General features: G+C 43.8%; 1 protein-coding gene across 6 annotated transcripts in view; it reads right to left on the minus strand.

Annotated features, from left to right (window-relative positions):
* Eip93F (Ecdysone-induced protein 93F) overlaps nt 1–20,017 on the minus strand; it is a 103,737-nt gene that overhangs the window by 24,154 nt on the left and 59,566 nt on the right. For 4 of the 6 annotated variants that reach the window (XM_069122446.1, XM_069122445.1, XM_069122449.1 and 1 more), the window contains 6 exons: nt 9,814–10,730; nt 9,389–9,703; nt 8,561–8,800; nt 8,277–8,356; nt 3,085–3,517; nt 501–741 (listed from right to left, as the gene is read on the minus strand). In XM_069122446.1, coding sequence (XP_068978547.1) covers nt 501–741; nt 3,085–3,517; nt 8,277–8,356; nt 8,561–8,800; nt 9,389–9,703; nt 9,814–10,730 — 2,226 coding nt within the window. Of the gene's footprint in view, nt 1–500; nt 742–3,084; nt 3,518–8,276; nt 8,357–8,560; nt 8,801–9,388; nt 9,704–9,813; nt 10,748–20,017 lie in introns of all 6 variants that reach the window. The other 2 variants (XM_069122447.1, XM_069122450.1) reach the window with 2 other exon arrangements.

A 20,017-nucleotide genomic window follows, 5' to 3' on the forward strand; every position in this document is an offset into this window, starting at 1 on the left:
CTTAACTTTCCTACTATGGTTGCTATCACGAATTTTATCTTCCACTTGCGAAAATACTGATTCTCGTTTTTACTTTTGTTTTCATTTCCTCTAACCTAAGCTACGCACATTCCGCTAGATCTGCGAGCTATAAAATGTATCTGCACATACTCTGCTTCTCCGAGCGAACAAATTTTTCTCAGATACTACGTTTCATCTCCATCGTACGAAGGAATCTTCATAATACTAAATAACACGGAATTTAACATACGCTTGCATTTAATAATACGTAAATGTTGTAACAACTACAACGACGCGCAAATACTTTTCGTAATCGCCGCGTGTACTATGTGTAATTGTAAGAAGTATATATATAATACGCTGACAGTAGTTGGAGAATGTTTTAACGATATTTGTCTTCGTGGGAACACGACGCGCTTAAAAATTCGTTGGTTCGATGTTCTTAACGAAAGAAGAACGAAACGAACCTAACTGGAAAAAGAGTTAAGCGTGTTTCTCACCTTTAAATGGCGCAGCTGCTGCAAGCATCTTTTGAATATACGGGCCGATGTTGGCGTGTTCGAGCCCTGGCCACTCGGCTCCCGTCTCGTGTCCTCGTTGTAGCAACGTTCTGAGGGAATCACCGCCGCTTCCTTCGAGGGCGGAAAACCTGACAAGGTCTTCCAAAGACAACAGTGGCTTCAACAGAGCTTTCTCCACTTCTTTCTCCTCTTCCGCTCCGGACAGTTCTTTGTCGTCCACCTGTTAAGAATATTTTTTTCTAGCATATTCCACACATTCTAGCCGCGATAAGGAAACGAATAATTCGAAACACGAATCGTTAACATCGATCGGTCCTCTCGAGGAAAGTCTCGTCTTACGTCGATCTTTATCGTAAAATCGGTATAACACCTTCTTGGCGACATTCTTTTCGCTAGCAGGATTTCATCGAGAGGCGTTCTTCTGTGTTTGTATTTGCGTGTATGTCTGTGTTGTAACAGTGTCGGTTGTCCATGTAAATACACTCTTCTTCGTCGAATGCAGAATGACCAAGCGTCATGCAGGAATTTGCCAGATAGAATCGTTCGCAAAAAGCATGTACGACGTATACAAAAATAAAAAGGACATAGAAAAAGAAAGGAACGCTTTGCCCAAATGTTATTCTCATGTAAAGTTTCCTGTACCGGGGTGGTTTCTCGCGCGAAAAGAAAGAGAAAGGCAAGGTCGAAAATTGAAAACCAGCTCGAAAGTGTCTCGCTCTCCGACGAGTAAAAAGGACCCGGTGCTACACACCGGCCATTGCCTCGTAAATATTACTCAAACAACATGCATTCAAACTAAAAATATCTACCAGAACTAAACTACCTGCGCTTCTCCTAATGACACCAGGCAGAACGTCGTTAAAAAGGAAAATGAACCATCGATTATTCGATATTCCAAGATCCATTTCCCAACAAGCGTCGTGCATCGTTTGAATGTCAAGATAATACGGACGCTTTTGGAAAATTAATTTTCGTCCAACGTGTATCAGTTTCTCGAATATATGTTGCCGGATAAGCCACGCCACTTGTCAGCATGCCTTGCTATTGCAACGCCACGTAGAAACGATTACTTCCTGACATTCCCTTGCACCATAAAATCGACAGCTGTACTAGTAACACTGAAGCACGATCGTCTGTACAAAACACATCGAGGATGCATGGTGTCGAGGTCGGAAAAAAAAGCGTATGTACTCGTGACAACGAATTCGAGGGCCCTAAGAGCCCGTCGCGAACAAAAGCTCGCATCCAAGAAGAACTCTCTCCTCTCGGCTCGAAACGATCGTCCCGAAGACTTACCTCGAGTCTTGCAACCTCGCCAAGACCAAGCGGCCGTGTGTTAAACTACAAATAGTGAGATAAAAAAGTTAAACAGCCCATGCAAAAACATTCGACACTACTGAGCATCACGGCAACCGATAACGAACCGCGTGAACCGATCCATCTTCGTATTAATCAGCTTCATTTTCTTTTATTTATAGTCAAATTGCAAGATGGAATATGCTCGTACGACAGTTGCAATCTCTTGTACCTGTATATACTTCGCGAGTTGATCGGTTCACGCGAACTCTACGATCACCGTGGCAGAGGTATGTTTTGGGGAAGCTCCATTCGTTCTTCCTAACCAAAACCACACTTAGATACAAATAGGCGGTCTTCCTTCGCGAACGAATTATCGAGATTCAACTGGTCTTTTATATCTCTCTGCAACCCCCCCCCCCATTCCCTCTCCGTCATATTCTCTCCTTGTCCTTGGATGCGTCATCTTTCGCTTAAGATAAATCGCGTCCAAAGGCATCATCTCCTCTATCGAGCGTAATCTTTCCTCGCAACGTCCGATAACTTATGATTAATGACGGTGGAACGTGTATCGAACCTGAAAGGAACTGCACGGTAGACTTTTTAATTAAACAATCATACGTATACGAAGAATTGGAAATCGAATGGAACACATGGAGATACTTTAGAGACGGAAAATCACCACCGAATCTTCTACGTAGAAACTTCTACGAGAGAAAACGTTTCCTTTTCCTCTTTCTTTTCTTCTTTTTCTTTTTTCTTTTTTTTTTTTTTTTTTTTTTTTTTTTGAGAGATGAATACAATTTCTCGATTTAATATTGGAAATGTTGGAGCTATTCCTCCTACCGTCACTGACACGATTATCGGACATTCTCGACGTAACGATAACTCGGTCGACGACTGTCACCGAGAAGGAAACTCGTGCCACCAGTGTCAGAAGAAGCGTGGTTTCGAAAAACGATCTACATCCTAGCGATCCACACTCGACCCTATAAGATACTTTCCAGTTTGGACGCTCTCTCGGTTCGGTATATTTGCTATTACGATTACTCAATTCTCGATCAATTGCCAATTCTCAATTCTCAGTTACTCAATTATCAATTCTCGATACTTAATTCCCTCCGTTATAGAAAGTTAGGTACAGATACGACATGATTTATCGTATCATCGCTCATTTTTATTACATGTTCCCGCACCCTCTGTTTGCCTCTCACTTCTTCTCTCGCTTTCCGGTTTCTCTTTCTCTTGTTCTGTCCCCAAAACCTACCTCATCCACTTGCGGGGGCGGAGTGGTCGCGGAGGCGTTTTGGGTCGTATTTGGTGGTGTTGTAGTTGTAGTAGTAGTAGTAGTGGTGGTGGTGGTGGTGATGGTGGTGGTGGTGGTGGCTGGGGCGCCGGGCTCGTGAGGGTGTGAGTGGGTGCTAGACAGGGACGCGTCCCTTTCGCGTTCCATCGCAAGCTTGTAGACCTTGTTGCGCAGGGTGCTACGCGGTATCCCGTAAATCACGGCCGCCCTTCGTGTGCCGAGCTTGCCACTCTGGATATCCCTGAGCGCGGCTTGCAGTTCCTCCTCGGTGTAGGCCCTCCGGCCACCCCCGGCACCCACCACGGGGACACCACCGACGCCTGCCGCAGCTGCTGCTGCCGCCGCCACGGCCGCCACTGGCCCGGTCATACGTGGTTTTGCACGATAACAAGAACTAAAACATTCAACATGGTATCGTTTATCGTATTATCAATTCGCGTTACCATTTATCCTCTTCTTTACTCGACCGTCTAGTCGCTAGACCGCAGACGTTCGTGCAATTTTATATTTTTGCGAATGAAACTAAAGAAACGGAACCTAAACAGAAATCCAACGGGCATTTATTTCTAGGAAAGCGTTTAACATAAAATTGAAACTACGCATCGTATACACCGATAATAAAGTCTTCGTACCTTTGCTCGAGCTTGGAATTCTTTTTAAACTCCGTTTTTGTTAGAAAGATGGAATTTGGACGAAAATGATGGAAAGAACGTAGGCAGTAAGAAACAAGTCAATGTTTCATCTCGCTATTTCTTATCGCCCTATTGCATATCTCTCTATCCCGGTTCATTTCAAATTCCTAAGCCGCTTCTCTGTCTGTTCGATCTACTAAATATCGCAACAAGTATTCTACTTTTGATATCTCGTTGAATGTATTCCGCAGATATTTGCGACTTTCCAAAAATCCATAAATATCTGCAATCTATTTTGCACGTTGACGTACCGGCGAATCGAGATTCCAGGTATCTAATGAGGCCCGATAATTGCACAATCACGGTATATAACACGCCATACCGATATCCTCGTAACGAAGTTACTGGGTTATCGGGTGGTTTTCGTACCGTAGACTCACGTGTAGAAGCGGTTCATCGGCCAAGCTGTACCAACGTTTCCCAGCCACGTGGCCGGCGAGGTACGCGCACGTGTTGTACACGAGAAACGAATCGATCCAACAGAGTGCGTCTCGTTAACGCTTTGATCTTTGACCTAGCCGGCTGCATTAGAACGAATTCTAGCTGCAAAATTAGACGGGCTAACGGCGAGAGAGCTGTCAGTTATTACGCAATTAAAATGTTCCTCGAATATGATTTATACGAGCCGTTTAGAAGCCAACGTTGAACAACTTTATAAATTTAGAAATACAGAGAACTGATAGCGTTGCAAACGCTGTTTCTTTTTAATTTACCTTGAACTTTGTTATCACGTTACGAGCACTTGAACGATCACGGTGCGAAACATGGGGAAAGATCAAAGTAGAAAAATCAGAGAAAATCAAGAAAACGATCGTTCTTCCACGACATCCGCGATATTAAATTAATATACCGAGGGATTCAAGATTGTTCGCAGAATTTCACATCGAACGCACGTATCCTGAATTGGGTTGAATTATGGGAGTAATTCGTTTGTTTCTTGGGGATCGATCGTTAAACGCGTGTTTATGTAATGAAATTAAGGAATTAATAAGAAGTTGAATTGTCCAGTTTGGCTTCTGAACGACTGCATACGTATCGTACATAGCCGATTTATTCGGTTTCTTACGTGTCGTAAGTCTCCTGTTATTTTCCCGCTGATGCTATACATATTCATCGATATCTTTTGTTCTTTCTTTTTTTCCTTCCCGCTTACTTTCTCTATCGTCGAATTAAGAAATTTCAATTTGTATCGCCGATGACAGTTCGAAGAATCGAATGACGCAAAGACGACAGGTAGCAATCGGGCTGCTACAGTCTGTCTCGTTGTTTAACGATAAAATTGATAGGAAGAATTCCACGTAAAAGATGTCGCCGCTTGTTGGTGATTCGCGAGAACCGTGGCCCCCCATGATGAGTTCGTCGACCTATTCTCTCTCGGACAGCAAAGTAAGCTGATAAAATTGTATTTCGACCGTTCTGCCCCCTCCTAAGCCTCGCCACCGCTTCGAGTGCCGCTTGCAACAACCGTATCTCTGCAGCCTTTTATTCTTTATTCGCCGCGATACCTGCTGCACTACAAATTTAGCTTCTCTCTAATTATCCTAATTTCAACATTATCCTAATTAACCATTCGACGAAAGATTAACCCCCGACGGTGTGACAACTGCAATTCGTAAAGGACGATTTAGAAGATAATTATTTCTTTTTCGTCAGGATTTCTCTCGTTTCTGGTATTAAATACTAAAGATACAATACTTTTCCGTAAGAAATAAATGTCAGTAATTTTCAAACGTTCAAGGAAATCGCGTCTAATCTCAAAAACAAATGAGAAAACGGTTAGTTTCGATATGGGATCGTCCGAGAATAAAATTATCCTTTCGTAAGAAAAAAGAAAAAAAAAAAAGAAAAAGAAAATGCGATTTATCGTACTTTTTACCTGTGACCTTACTATACTAAGCAGCGAATGACGTCAAAATAAAAGATCAACCAAGATGAATTTCTCATGACCCTGCGTTATCCTCTTTCAGCTATTTAATGTCTAATCTATATGCTATTCCTTAGAGACATAAATAATTAGCGCTACATCGTTGAACTCGTAATTGCTCCTATTTTAATCCATCATTGTCTGTAGCACCGATTAAGATAAGAGGCGATTGCGGTCTGACGAAAATGATCAATAAACGCTTGCGAGAGAGATCCGGTGTCGTGTGGTCACGTGACGTCTGTTATCTGGAATTTCCACGCGGTACAAGAAAACTTTGTCAACAGCGTCGACTCGAACGATTGTTCGTCCGGTTGATCGTTCGAGCTTCTAATTTTTCGACTTTACTCGCGTGGTTTCGACGGCGGGCTATCTTATCGTTAATTGCGGTAGCGCGCATGCGCCGCCGCGAGCCGAGACTCTGGCCCCGTCTCCTTTTCTCCAGCGTTCCTCTCCGCGTTTCGATCTTCCTCGCGCGGCGTACGACACACGCGAGGTACTTTGTGCCTTCGATGTGTCAGGAGGTGCAGATTACGGTGGACTAATAATAGACGACGATAAAAATTTGACGCGCAAAATGTTCCGCGGGGAAAACAGCGAAAACACGAGGGCAACGTACGGACACGGTTCGCGACTTTGACTCGACGTTATTCGTCTTCTCCCTGTTTTCCCTCCCTCCGTTTCGTTCCTTCGATCATCGTGCCATTTATTCATTTTTTTCCCCACGAATAACGTCCGCTTCAAGGAACGTTATATTATTTGGAATCTATAACGTTCTTCCATTTCGACTTACTCATGCTGAGATTCTTGAATTTTTACGTCTCGACCTTGTTTTCGTCTCGACCGAGAACAAGATTTTTACATGCTCGCTTCGAACGTTCATGAAAATTAACAAAAATCTACGAGTCTAACGATCAGCGAGAAGCATATGAACGAATTAATGATACATTCCACTTTAGACTTTTTTTTGTCAGACACGTTGTAACGCGTTATCCTATCTGAACTTTCGATAAAGCGAACAAAGACTACGTACTTCGCTAAAATCACCAAAAGTCTCAATAATAATAAAAAAGTCTGTTACCAAAAGTTTAATAAATAAGTCAAGATATATTCAGAAGTATAACAACGAGTGAAAAACGTAGAACGAATTATAAATGTAACGAGATTTTTGTTGTATTCGTGTGATATATCGCGATCCGTTATCCTACCTGAACTTCGTACAAAGTAAATTAATTACTTTAATCATCTTTGATTTCTATCTCTAACGTTAATTCCTAACGTTGATCTTTATCGTCAAACAAATTAAAGATCCGAAAGATAAATGTTTCCAGAAGATATTTAGTATAATAACGACTGTGTCTTATTTTCATGATAAATCCAACGAGTTTTTCAACAATGGCAAAACACGATTAGCTAGAAAATGATTGAAAGAACGTAACAGGGTTAAGAAACATTGAACTTGCCGACGCTTAAGTGAAAACTCGGGAAGACAGGCGGTTCGTGTTTTATCGCGAAACGTTATTCAAGAGAGCGCGTCGATTTTAGCTTTTAGAATTTTTAGCAAGGATCTTCCGATTTCTCTTCCGTTCATCTTCGATTAACTTTCACGGCCGATTCGGGCGCGCGCGAAGTTTCTCCTCGCAATTTTCGAGTCACCCTTTGGAACGGACGCGATGTTGAACCCGATAACCGGCAGGTTTCGTACGAAATAAAATACCCACTACCATTATATGTATATTTTCATTCGACAAACGGATAAACGGCCGTACGAGCGCGATAATTTTCGCGGCACGCGAATTCTATTGAAGAGATTAATGCGCGGATAACGTGTATGCTTCGACACGAGTGTTTTCTAAACAAACCGACAAAAAAATTGTAACAGACTTTCGTGCAAATTTTCGTAATGAGTAGCCGGACGAGCAGTGGGATGCTCGGCGGAAAATTTTCCGAATAAGCAAACAACGAACCGTGGAAACTTTTTAATTACCGTTTCGTACGCCGCCGCTATAGATTCGAATCGTATACCGTGCATCCTATTTAATGACACAACTTCTGTACGATATAAAAGTATCCAAGGTACGCCGAACGATCGGTATGGCAGCTTCGAAACGATTGTATACTACGGTACAATCAGCCTTGACAGAGTGCGTCGCCCATTAAGTCGTCGTGTTCGAACACGAATCTATTCTCGATCCTTTGGAATACGCGGCATACGGAATGCGATCAACACTTTCTTTTGCTCGCGCGGAATGCAAATACCTATATCAGTGGTGGCTTCGTTTCGCTGCGAGGTGTAAAACGAGTCGCGTGATAACACTGGCAGGAATCGACGCGCTTCTCGTTCTGGTTACTAAGCATCACAGACGAATTTCAACAGCGCCAAGACGACTTCTTTTTTATTTTTTTTATTTTTATTTTTTTTTTTTTTTTAGACAGCCTGTGACAGCGTCGGAAAAATACGATCAATAGCTAGTTTTCATCGGTGCATGGCGAGAACGCGAAATCGTTTAAATATTCTTGTTAAGAAGAAAGTTACTTACTTAAAGATATTCTTGGGGTCGATACCTGCTGTCATCCTCAGAGGTATTTTCTGTTGTTCCAATAGAGATATGTTGTTATCCTGCGACAGAAAGCGTCATCGTGTCACGCATCGGTATTTTCTTTTTTTTTTTTTTTTGGTAGAAAACGCTCTAGCGTCGTAAAAATAAATGATAACGTAAACGTAAATGTGAGAAGACGATAATTGCGTTGACTCTTATGTTTCGCGTTTCTAGACGCAAAGGAGAAGGAAAGCGAATCTACCCACGCCAGAAGGAGCACGTACCTGAGAATTTTTCGGTTTGGCCGAGAGGTCGAGAGGTTGGTCGGCTGGCGTTGCACTGTCCTGATGAGGCTGCACCCCAACGAGAGGCGCCTCCCTTGGTGGCAGACACCACTGAGGCAGTAAGGTAGGGTAGGTACCGGTGAGAGCCGCGGCGACCACGGACGCCGCCATCGGGTCCACCTGGACCGACATCGGTGACTCGGCCGATCGCGAGCTGCTGCTACTGTCGCTCTGCGGACTCTGCAGGATTCGCGACATCGAACGTTATGTTCGTCCGGCTCGTCATTGGTCGGCGGAACACACGGAAAGGAACTGATTACCACCGGCGTGGGAGGGAAGAAACGATCATGGAAAAAGGAGCACATCCTCGTCGACGTTGGAGGACAAATCGAATCCTGATCAAATTCGCTTTTCGCCACGCAGGAATACGGGTCCGCCTTCGTGAAACTTTTATAAGGGCGGCGTGTCAAAGCGATCAAAGCAACGGATGCGAAGAGACGTACTCTTTTGCGCGTGATAATAAAGAATTGAACGTTTCCTAGTGTCCTGCGCCGGAGGACCGATATCCGTCATATATCACGTAAAGCGTTGTCCTTTCCGCGCGATTAATTATGCGCTTTGAAGAATTCCGCGTTGGCTAATGCAGTTTTATGCGCGACGAATCGCATCATGGCGACAGAGCATTCCGAGTCAAACCGGTGACGAATAAATTAGTCCTCCAGCTAAATTATTCTTCGATCGATCGTGAATTGATTCGTATTGAATAACGTCACCATGATGCGAACAAGACAGTTTCCGCTTAGCCGTGGTTACGAGAATCGTACTTACGAGAGGTGGTTGATCATCGTGCGGTAGCTTGCCGTCCAGGCAAAAGTAACATTTGTCTAGCGGCTTCCAGTCTTCTGGCGGTGGGCTGGTGCGTCGGCTTCCAATAAGAAACGGCGGTACCGCGTTTCTAGCGGCTGCTTCAACCTCCCGACACGGCAACCCTGACCTGATCGCATCCGAATCCGGCGTCGGTGTCGTCAATATCGTTGGACCGCCTCCAGAACTCGGCACTCCTTGCAACTCCTCCTCCGTTTTCACTCTCAATGAACCCTGCGTCACCGGTGTCCGCTCCAACGCGACTTCTTCCGTTCGTTCCTGCAACAAACACCGTTACGCGTTATTATTCGCTTTCTTTTCGATTGCTTCACCCTGCCCCTTCCCCCTCCCCCCTCAAGAAAAGAAAAAGAAAGGATTCTACAACGAACCTTGGTCCCTTCCGTATCTGTAGCGTTGGCAGTCGGATAATCCCGAGATCCTCGATCGTTCTCCCTTCTCAGAGGACTGACGGGCCTGTCGGCGTCTTCGTCGAGCTTCAGCCGTTTTTCCGCTTCGGCCTGCCCCCTTCCATCCTCCTCTTCCTCGTTCTCTTCGTCGTCCTCTCTGTCGTCGGTGGCCTCTCCGTCGTTCTGCCGGCGTTTGCGTCGCCGCCTCGTCGCGATCGTCGTGGTTCCCGTGGTCATAACAGCGGTGGTGTTCGGCGTGGTGATCGTCGCGATCGTGCCGGTCGCGGTACTGGTAGCAAGTATGCTCGTTCCCGTTGTCGTCGTCGACGTGGTCGTCGTGCCCGTCGTCACCGTGGTCGTCGTCGACGTATCCGCGGTCTTCGTAGCCGATTCCTCTCGGGCGACACCGTTCGCGAACTCGTCCTCGCCGACCTCGACTTTGATCTCGTCTGGCCTTAGGCGACGGTCTTCTTGTTGCCGTTGTTGTCGTTGCTGCTGTTGCTGTTGTTGCTGCTGATAGTGACGGTGGTGATCTTGAACGGCGGAGGGCTGTAGGTGATGGTGGTTCTGCAGGTGATGCCTTTGCAGGCTCTCCTGCTTGATCGGGCCCGTTGTCGTCGCCGTCGTTGCCGCTGTCGTCGTCGTTATCGCCGGTGGCACCGTCGTTGTCGTCGTTATCGTTGTAGGTAACGAGGAGGACGCAGGATGAAGCGGACGCGACCCAATTTGTTCCAAATTCCCGGGCACCACCGGGTCGCAGGACGACGAGAACGCCGGGTAGAGCCGGTGGTGGGGCTGTGCCGTCACTGATTCGCTGCTGCGAGTACCGCTGTACAGGGTGTCCTGATATTGCTTCCATCTCCTACGGCCCATCAACTCCTCCGCTACCCGTTCCAGACCTGCGACACCATCGTAACTGCATCAAACAATGATGAGCGCCACTTGCCCGCAAACCCCTGTACAACCATTTTTCTAACCATACGCTCCCAGTATAAACGAGACTATCCTTATCTGTACTATGGCAGATTCGTCTTGCAAATTTTTCAGGCGTATTGAATTTTTCGTATCGATTAAAACGATTAGATTAGATCAACAGTGTCTGTTACTGTCACGAGCGTGCTTGACGAACGCATACCGCCTAGCCCTTCGTTCTTACGGACTTGTGTATTTTTGTTTCTGTATGGCCATACGAAGACTGACTTTTCTTCTTCGTTATAATTTCTCAACTTGTTACATTCCGACATAAGTAGTTTCAAAATAGGTGATCTGTATTTAGGGAGTTTTCATAAAGAACCGAAGACACGGCTAATGTTATAGCAATCGATATTTTCGAAATAACTGGAAGAATAACTAAACCGCATATTTTCAGCGCTACAGTCGAATAAAAAGGGAAATTTTGAAATATAAAATTGATTAACAGCATATGAAATTTCAAAAATTACTCTATCACGAAACACGATGCATGTAACTTGTCGTATCTTTTTCCTGTGGTTTTCACAGTTATATGAAGTGAAAAATTTTGCACGCTTCTATCATACTTGTTTTCTGTTGCAGTAGGAACATATAGATCGTGTGCTTGTTAGATAGTTTTAAGGTACCTTCAGCAAGAGAATTCTAAAAGCAAAGTGGGATTATGTATTCGATTATTGTTATGTTTCGAAATATGCTCCTATACTGACATATACAATTAAATTGTTAATTATATCGTAATTGATACTTCGTTTTGCAATAAATTGCCAATATATATATAATATAAGTAATTTATACTTAGTTTCGTTTACAAAAAATTCTCGTTCGCATTTTATTCGAGATACCTGGTCGGTGAGATGTTCAAACAATTTACAAAGAAAGAAACAACTAGTTATTTTCACGCGGACTCCGTGAAATTTACCGAACCGTTAAAGGGTTAATCATCGAAGTCGCTAAAAGGGCAGCGATAAATCATTGGCGAAGAAAAGGCGAGGGCCGGAGCTCGTGGAAAACACAAGTTGCTCGCGTGAATATAAAGATCCGTTAACCACGATAGCTCTCTGGTAATGCACGTCGATGTCGGAATCACCAAAATCGCATGCTCGAGAAACCGACCGGACGTGGTGGTTTTTTGAAGGACACGGCGGTAACACGCACGGCCCGGTATATCTGACAGAATGTCGCAACGAAGAAAATTGCGGCACATCAAAAGTGGCGGTGCAATGCGAACGCATTTGCTAATGTTTCCTCTTCTCTTTTTTCGCCAATCGTTCTATCCGATTGCTTTAGCTCCATTGCCATAACGATTCTCCCGCTTCGAGCTGCCATTTAGAAATCCCGTTCCGTAAACGATACTCGCTATTACAGCTTTTTTTGTACGTTCGAGTCGCTGTACAGCGACTCACGCAAACATTTGAACATTTGCTATAGGACATTTTTCTGAATATATCACGTGCGTTACGTGGAACTTTTTGGAATTCTATTCACCGGTTAATGAGATAGAATTATTGTAATTACGTATATCGGTAATATTGGAAACCGATTCGAATGTGCGACAGTTACGAGACATATACCTGCAAAGACGTATTTAGTAAAAAAAAGACCATCTTCAACGTACGATAAGGTACGTTCAACGTACGAAATAATTTTCTGATCTCCGTGAAGAGTAGGTACGTTTGCAATAAATATTTCCTAGCTTCTATATATATTTTCAGGTTTGTTTCAAATCTCACCGATATAATCGCGCCAGTCGTATCTCATTACGGTGTAATAGGCTTTCACAAGTCACTGTACATCACTGTGATTCTCAATCCTCCAGGTACAAAATTCGCCCGATTTTATGAAACCCGAGAAATATCGAAGATTTGTGGTATTTCTAATTCGATCGCCAGGGGCCGTAATTCATGTGCAAGTAATTCGCCACGCTCCTCAAAATCGCTATCGATAGATGCAACGATAACAGGACTTTTTAACTTCCTTATCCAAAGGTCAAACAGTCGAACGTTATCGTAGCGACGTGCCGTGTCTCGTTGGTAACGGCAAAAGGTTCCGGAAAAATCAAAATCCGTCCCGATATCATGCTGTACAATTTTTAATGCATCGCTTGCGACCGATATTAATTCTCAAAATAAATATCCAATGTGAAATATCGAGTTCCAATGTAAATTCAACCACGTTTATTTTTCCTTCGTGATCGATATCATGATGAAACTGTCGACAATTCTATTTCGAAGCAACCGAGTAAATGCGTGACGACACAAAAATGGTCGACGCATGTAGTCGGTGAGCCAAGAAAAAAGTCCACGTAATCTCCTACGAACACCACGATAAAAATTCTCGATACTCGTACTCGCTCTATTCATCGACCATGCTCGAATTGGGCCGCAAACGCGTCTCTTCGCAGAGACCCACTTTGAATGCGTCAATTGATTCTAAACAGACACCCGGTACGGTGGCACGCGTCCCGCAAATGCACCATAACTGTCACGTCATTTGGTCGTCGCGTGTGCCACGAGCACATGCCAGCCGATGAATGTACGTAAATATATTTGCATGTGTAGGTAGAATTCGCGTGCGCAAGGAGATGGAGCGTGGTGGCGATTTTTCATGGCTGCCGCCTTTATTTCTCGCCGAATTGATTTTGTCGTCCAGCCAGCGCGGGATAGTCGCGCCGATTAAACTTCGACTCCAATGCCGCGAATTTCTACCACATCGACCGACATCGCCAACTTTTCATACCGAACCGCGCCAACGTACGCGTGTGATTCTGCGCGTATTCTTTAAATTCCCGCCTTTTGGTTCCGCTTCTTTAAACCCTCCGTTTCCTGTGTCTCGCTTTCGCCTATAATCGTATAACACGCATATGCCGATTCGAATTGTATCGTACGAAAGTATAAGAGAAAGATAAGAACCAAGAAGTATAAGAACCAAAATGTTGAGAGTTGCTAAGAAAAAAAAAAAAAGAAGAGGAAAAGAGAAAATATCAGGGAATATAGTACGTTCGGTGAATATCGATCGATAAGGTTTTATTAAACGCTAGGTTTCGCTGCAAAAGGAGTGCGCGCAATGAAAAACATCTGAATAAATTATTATTGTTTGTCGAACGTTTCGAACGAATGACGACGCCCCCATCGTGGTAGCCCATCGTCGTTTGTACGGCCATTATTTAAACGCTCTAGTTCCACGCAGCTTATCAAATACAGGTATAATGCCAGTTTGCGGAAACGCGAACTGGATCTGCGCCGAGCGTCGCCGCTGCGACATATCTGCTTGCACGCGCTGCTGTCAGAAAAACGTATGACAAGCATTACGGTCAGGGCTGAGTTTATACAGGCGGACTTTAAATGCAACTCCAGCGAAATGTGTTATTTTCGAACGGGTAAGGCTTATTTCGTAATTGTCCCTGGGTCACGAAAATCGAATTCCTAAATCACCTTCGTGTATTACCGGCCATCCGATTTACGACTAGACGTAGGAGGCGTTCCTATATTTTCTGCAAATTCGACGTCCCTTCCTTGCTATCGTCACACGCCCATTCTTCGTTTCTTCCAGGCGAGTCAATAACGTGACTAACGTGTTTCACGGCAACATTTAGCCGCTCGTAGATTTTAATACCGCATCGATAAGAGGAACACAAATTGCACAAGTTAACGCAATCACTATAATTCGCTAATCGGCGTATTTAGAAAACCTCGAACTTCTTCGTAATCGAACTGAGCATGCATCGAGACAACCACAACAATTATACGAATCATCATCTCGCGAGAACGTGCGGGCCCCAAGGCCGCGCAAGTGAGTCATGAAAATCTGTCCAGAATAAGGCGATCGTTACACGAAATTTTTTTTTCTACGTTAAATTTAGCCTTGTTCCGCGATGACGTCAAATCCAACTCATCTACTACCGCGAAAGAACAAAAGGAACGCGTTGTGCTCTAACGCGCGTACAAGAACAAGGAAGATAGTCGAGATGCAAACATTTCTTTGTATCATTTAGCTCGTGAACGATTCACGCTGCTGGTCGTGCGAATATCGGGACGTTTATCCTACCGCCTTTAATTAAAATGTGCTACTTTTTTTAGTATTTCCGAACCAGTAGAAACCGAAGGTTTATCGCTCTATTTTCTGTCGTCTTTGCTGCTCATCGTCCGATTGAAAGTATTTGGACATTTCTTAAAACGCAAAAGACAGTTTTCGTGAGAAGTAAAAAGCGACGGAAGCTTCAAATGTTTCAACGTTATCTTGAAAAATCTGTGAAATATGCTGGATACGATAGTATTAGGTCGTCCGGAAAGTTTCTTTCGTTTTATAAGGAAATAATGGACGCACAACATTTTTCGTTTTACATTATTTTGTCGAATTACGTATGATCCATTTTGTTCTATCAAGATAAAGATTACAACGTTCGACGGATTAGCTTTTATGTTTGTATAAAGATGTGTAAAAGTGTAAAAGGAAGACACTTTCCAGACAATCTAATGCTTTGTCTAAGGAGAATTTGACATTTTGACTGGATAAAATGTGATGTTACAAGTAAATTGTGTGTCTCTTACTGTTCTTATCTTCCAACTATTTGATTAGAAATTTGTTATTTCATTTTTGCTACGAATCGAAATTTCGATGCTATCGAGTGTCATAGAAGCTTCATAAATAGTGAACTCGCAACTTTATTCTTTATCGCGATTCGCTTTCATGATACGAGAAGAATACAATGAAATTTTAACAAGGATAAAAATAAAATGCTATTTTGTAAAAAATAACTATAGACGTCAATTTCACGTCTGACTTACATACGTCTTTATAACCCGCGTCATGGATTTATAATTAGGCTATGGATATTTATGTATTTGTGGACAAATTGAATATGCAAAAATATACAGAATACGCACAACATGGAAAAATATACAATGTTGAGTGTTCTTTCCAACATTTGAAGGATGACAAACAATACACGCCACGTTTTCATAAGCATGTTCATAAAAATACGAATGTGCATAAACATTGGCAGACTACACAGAATGTAAAATACTAAACGAGATAGAATTTGCAAAAATTGTTCAGTAAATGTATAACGAGTAGGTGTTCTAATATGTACATAAGTACACAGCTACACTTATGACCAACAGCGTACACGTATGATACGTAAATACGATAAACGTTAATCACGCTAGATAAAAACCTAACACAATTGGACAACCATGGCAATTTCTAATTTCATACGGTACGTTTAAGAAAAAAATCGTTAAAAACAATCGCCTCGGGATTAATGATATTACATATGCAATCGATGTACTTTCGACGGCGAATGGCAGCTAAGATTCCCCTTTTCTTCAAAAGGTCTGATCAACCTCGTCCAAGAGTATCCGAGTGTACATATACCTCAATCCGCGTCTACTGGTTGCAGCATCATCGACCTTGCATATAATCAATGGTTTCTGAGAGAATAATCCGCTAGGAAAGTAGCAATCGCGCTTTTTCCTCTCACCAAGTTCTTCGACGAGTGGGCGGCGAAACACGGGATCCGGATTTCCAAATGAATGAACGTAGCCAGCAGAATGCAACGATATAGGCAACGGAGTGAGGAAAGAGGAACAACGTCTCTGGGTACGAAACGTCTTTTGCAAGACATTTTCTAATGACGTAAACTGCGCCCAACCGAAAACGCAATCTACGTCTCGTAGTTCGTAACGTTCGAACCAGACCCTTCCAAATTAAACTGTGAATTGTATCGTTCGCCACGATTATTTAAGACTGATCGTTCTAACCAACTGTGTAATACGGTACGAACGCTGCACACTGTTAAGATACAGAGACGACACGAAGAACATGCTAAGAACTTGACGCACTCGTATCACCAACCATAAACTGTAATAACCAAACGCACACTACATAAGTCTCACTGGAAAACTGCTGGTATCGCTAACGCGAGAAACTGAAAGCCCCTTAAAACTTCAAGTTATACCATGTAAGCATGAAACGCTTCTCGCGATAAATCGTACACGTTACATACACATTACTGAGTAAAACAGAAATACGATTATTCCGATGATGTTCGGTATCGTTGCTCTTCGATCGTTTCTAATCTCGATATTTTTGAAGAGAACGGCGGAAAGAACGCTCGCTGTTCGCTGGATATTCACGGCGAGCAAAGTTCCCGTCCTTGATCGATTCTAGAAGTAATTAGACGGGTGGCGGCGCGCCTTTGGATGAAATTCCAGGCAGGAGGTGCCGAACCAATCTTATCTCGCGTGCCATTTAAGAAGAGGAAGAAGTAGGGCAGATGACCACGCCCGGGATTAAGCCAATGATGACGTAGACTTGGCACCAGGAACTTCTCCAGTGTATAAAACGATTATCCCCACCATCTCCGCCATTTCGTTGCAATAAAACGTTGCCGCGCATCGAAAGAATTTCAGAAACTCGACCCGAGTCCGACGTTCGGCCGAGTATCTTAAATTACTCGAAAAATTCCAACGACCTTTATGAGAATATCTTGTAAAAATTAAGTAGCTGGAATAGATATCTGTACAGAGGTGGAATATTTCAAAATAACTTAATAGGAATTTAAAATGGAATTTCTTCCGAGTATCGAGGCTTTGCTATTTCTTTGGAAAAACTCTTTGTAGAGGTTGAAAGAGAGCGGAGCATGTTCCGGGAAAATAACAAATGGAATCGTGTTGGAGAGGAATTTCCGGTATTTCCCTGATCCAGCGATCGCTATGGTCGTTGTCTTGATAAATGGTGAATCAAAATGAGGAAGATTCGAGAACGAAGGAGAATCTACTTTCCACGGGCGTCCTCCGTGAGCCGAGGATATAGCGGCACCATTCTTCAATTCTAAATCGAATGGCCTCGGGCCCCATCCAACCAATGGCGGAGCCGTAATTTTAGATCCAAGCGCGCGCGCTATATTTCCCCCACAGTCCTGCGTCTTGGTGCTATTCCCTTGGTCCCGTCACTAATCGCCGGCCCGTTTCGACCAATGGCAATCCGGTTTAGACGAGAGTAGAAGGTTAGGAAATGGGTGACCGGGCATGGTGGGGCTGCAGCTGGCTCTCACGGCGCACAAGGCTATCCTTTGTCCGAAACTCGCTTGCGATTCGCCGCCGATGTTAAACCTTCAGAACGATAATAACCAAATAATTACGATAACGACCCCGGTGCCGGGCAACGTCTATGCTTCCGGTCGAGATATTATTTCCCGTATCCACCGAATTTCACTTATCCCGTTATATTTGGTACAGGTCGACCTGACACGAAATCGAACATTTTTTCATACAGAATGTCGTACTTTTGATTTCTTCGAAACGATCCTCTTACACGTTTGCGTCGACGTGTCTTGAACGTTACGGTTCGTACACCTCGTGACAGACCTGTACCGAAGCTTATCGTTTCAGCGTGTCAGCCATGAACCGTCGTGAAAGCTTAGAATCGAAGATCTTCTAGTACAGATTTGACGATTCGATGATTCGACGAGGTAAGTATCGGCGAGAATAGACGAAAATCCGCGGGATCTATTTACCGTTACGGTAAGTAGTTGGACAAACGATCGCGCGATTGTTCGTAGTGGTGATAAATAGCATCCATAAAGAACGGTTAGGTTTATTGCGAACTCGCTTTAATTGCAACGATCCGAGTGTCTTTCGCCGGTTCGAAGGATCGTTCGTAACACTGGCGTAAAAATATTCTTGGTCGCCTACTCGAAAGTTATCAGCGTCGCTTTGTTACACGATCACGAGATTCCCATTCACCGGCGAGAGATCGGTTACTAGTTTTCGAGGCGAGCAAAGGACAGAAAGCAAGATGGATGTCGAAATCCACGGAGCGTTACTTGTCTCTCAACAAGGCATGGAACCCAGCCGTGCCTCATTAAGATCTTGAAACGATGCTTGCCAAAGATAGAGTCTCCGAAGGTTATTTGTTAATCTCGCCGCGATATTAACACCTGAAGAATTATCGGTGAAACATTACACGCAGAGACGGGATTCTTCGAGCTATTCAAACGATTCAACGTACGTCTTGCTAATGTATTCTAACGAGGTAAACGAAAGTGAGTAAACAACGCGATTTATCGAGAGAATTGTTGGACGACTGTTCTCGTAGAAGAGAAAAATCTGGACAAATTATACGGAACAGGAAATCCCAGCCGCCAAAGGCTGTTACAAAAGCATGGTAACGAACAATGTACGAAGAAGGGCACAGCCTTTTCAGCAATGCTTCAACTCCTCTGACTGACTAACGAAAAGTACCAGCTGCCCCCGAAAATTTTGGTCTTTCACTCTCTTTGTCCTTTAGACTTTAACGTTCGTTCGAACCGTCACCCCGTGTACCAGACGCTAGGCGCAGTCGATGTATTATCGAGCAACTGCTTCTTTTTCTTCAACAATGTTCGTCAAGGTGTGCACGCGTCGGTACGTACACAGATCTACGTGAGAATATGTACGAACGTAGGCTGACCTCGCGGACCATTCTTCTTCGTTCCTCCTTCTCTCTTTCTCTTTCACGTTCTTTCCCTCTCCTCGGCTTGCCTCCTCTCGCTCTCTTTCGCTTGCCATACCGCTCTCCTTGTCGCTCCACCTTTTCGCCTTCTCTCCTTGCCACTCACTCTTCCTCGACGATCCTCCACTGGTATAATGACCTCGGGAATCACTGCTCGGGTCGAACTAATGGAGCGATATCGTGCAATGAAATAATATACTGGAACAATGTGAAATTACAGCTCCGGCCGCTGCATTTACCGAGAGCAGACCAGAATTTTCGAGATTCTGTAGCGGCGCATGAGTAGAGGACAATTCAAATCATGTTGTTGTTTTGCCTCGGAGTATCAAGATCGTTAGGATACAAGTAACGTAAGAATAAATAAACTCCGGGCAAAGCAACGTCGCCGCTACGCACAATCGTCGAACGAAGAGAAATTTGAATTTTCCGACCCCTCCCCCCCTACTCCCCCACCCTCCACCCGACCAGTATGAATAAATCGACGCAACCGAAAAGAGTTTAGTATCTATCAGTATCGACGAGCTATCTAAGTGTCATCGCGAGTTATCTATCGAGTTATCGACGAGTAACTAGCGAGCATTTATCGAGTATTAATTAGCAATTTTACTTTGCGGTTTATACACTGTACGAACGACTCAGCTCGAATATAAAATATAGAATTTAAATATATTCGACGATATCGACAACAAGCAATAACATCTATGAAATCTCACGGTCAAAC

Source organism: Bombus flavifrons, chromosome 10, assembly GCF_040668555.2.
Source record: "Bombus flavifrons isolate JBK064 chromosome 10, iyBomFlav1_principal, whole genome shotgun sequence".
Lineage (NCBI taxonomy): Eukaryota > Metazoa > Arthropoda > Insecta > Hymenoptera > Apidae > Bombus > Bombus flavifrons.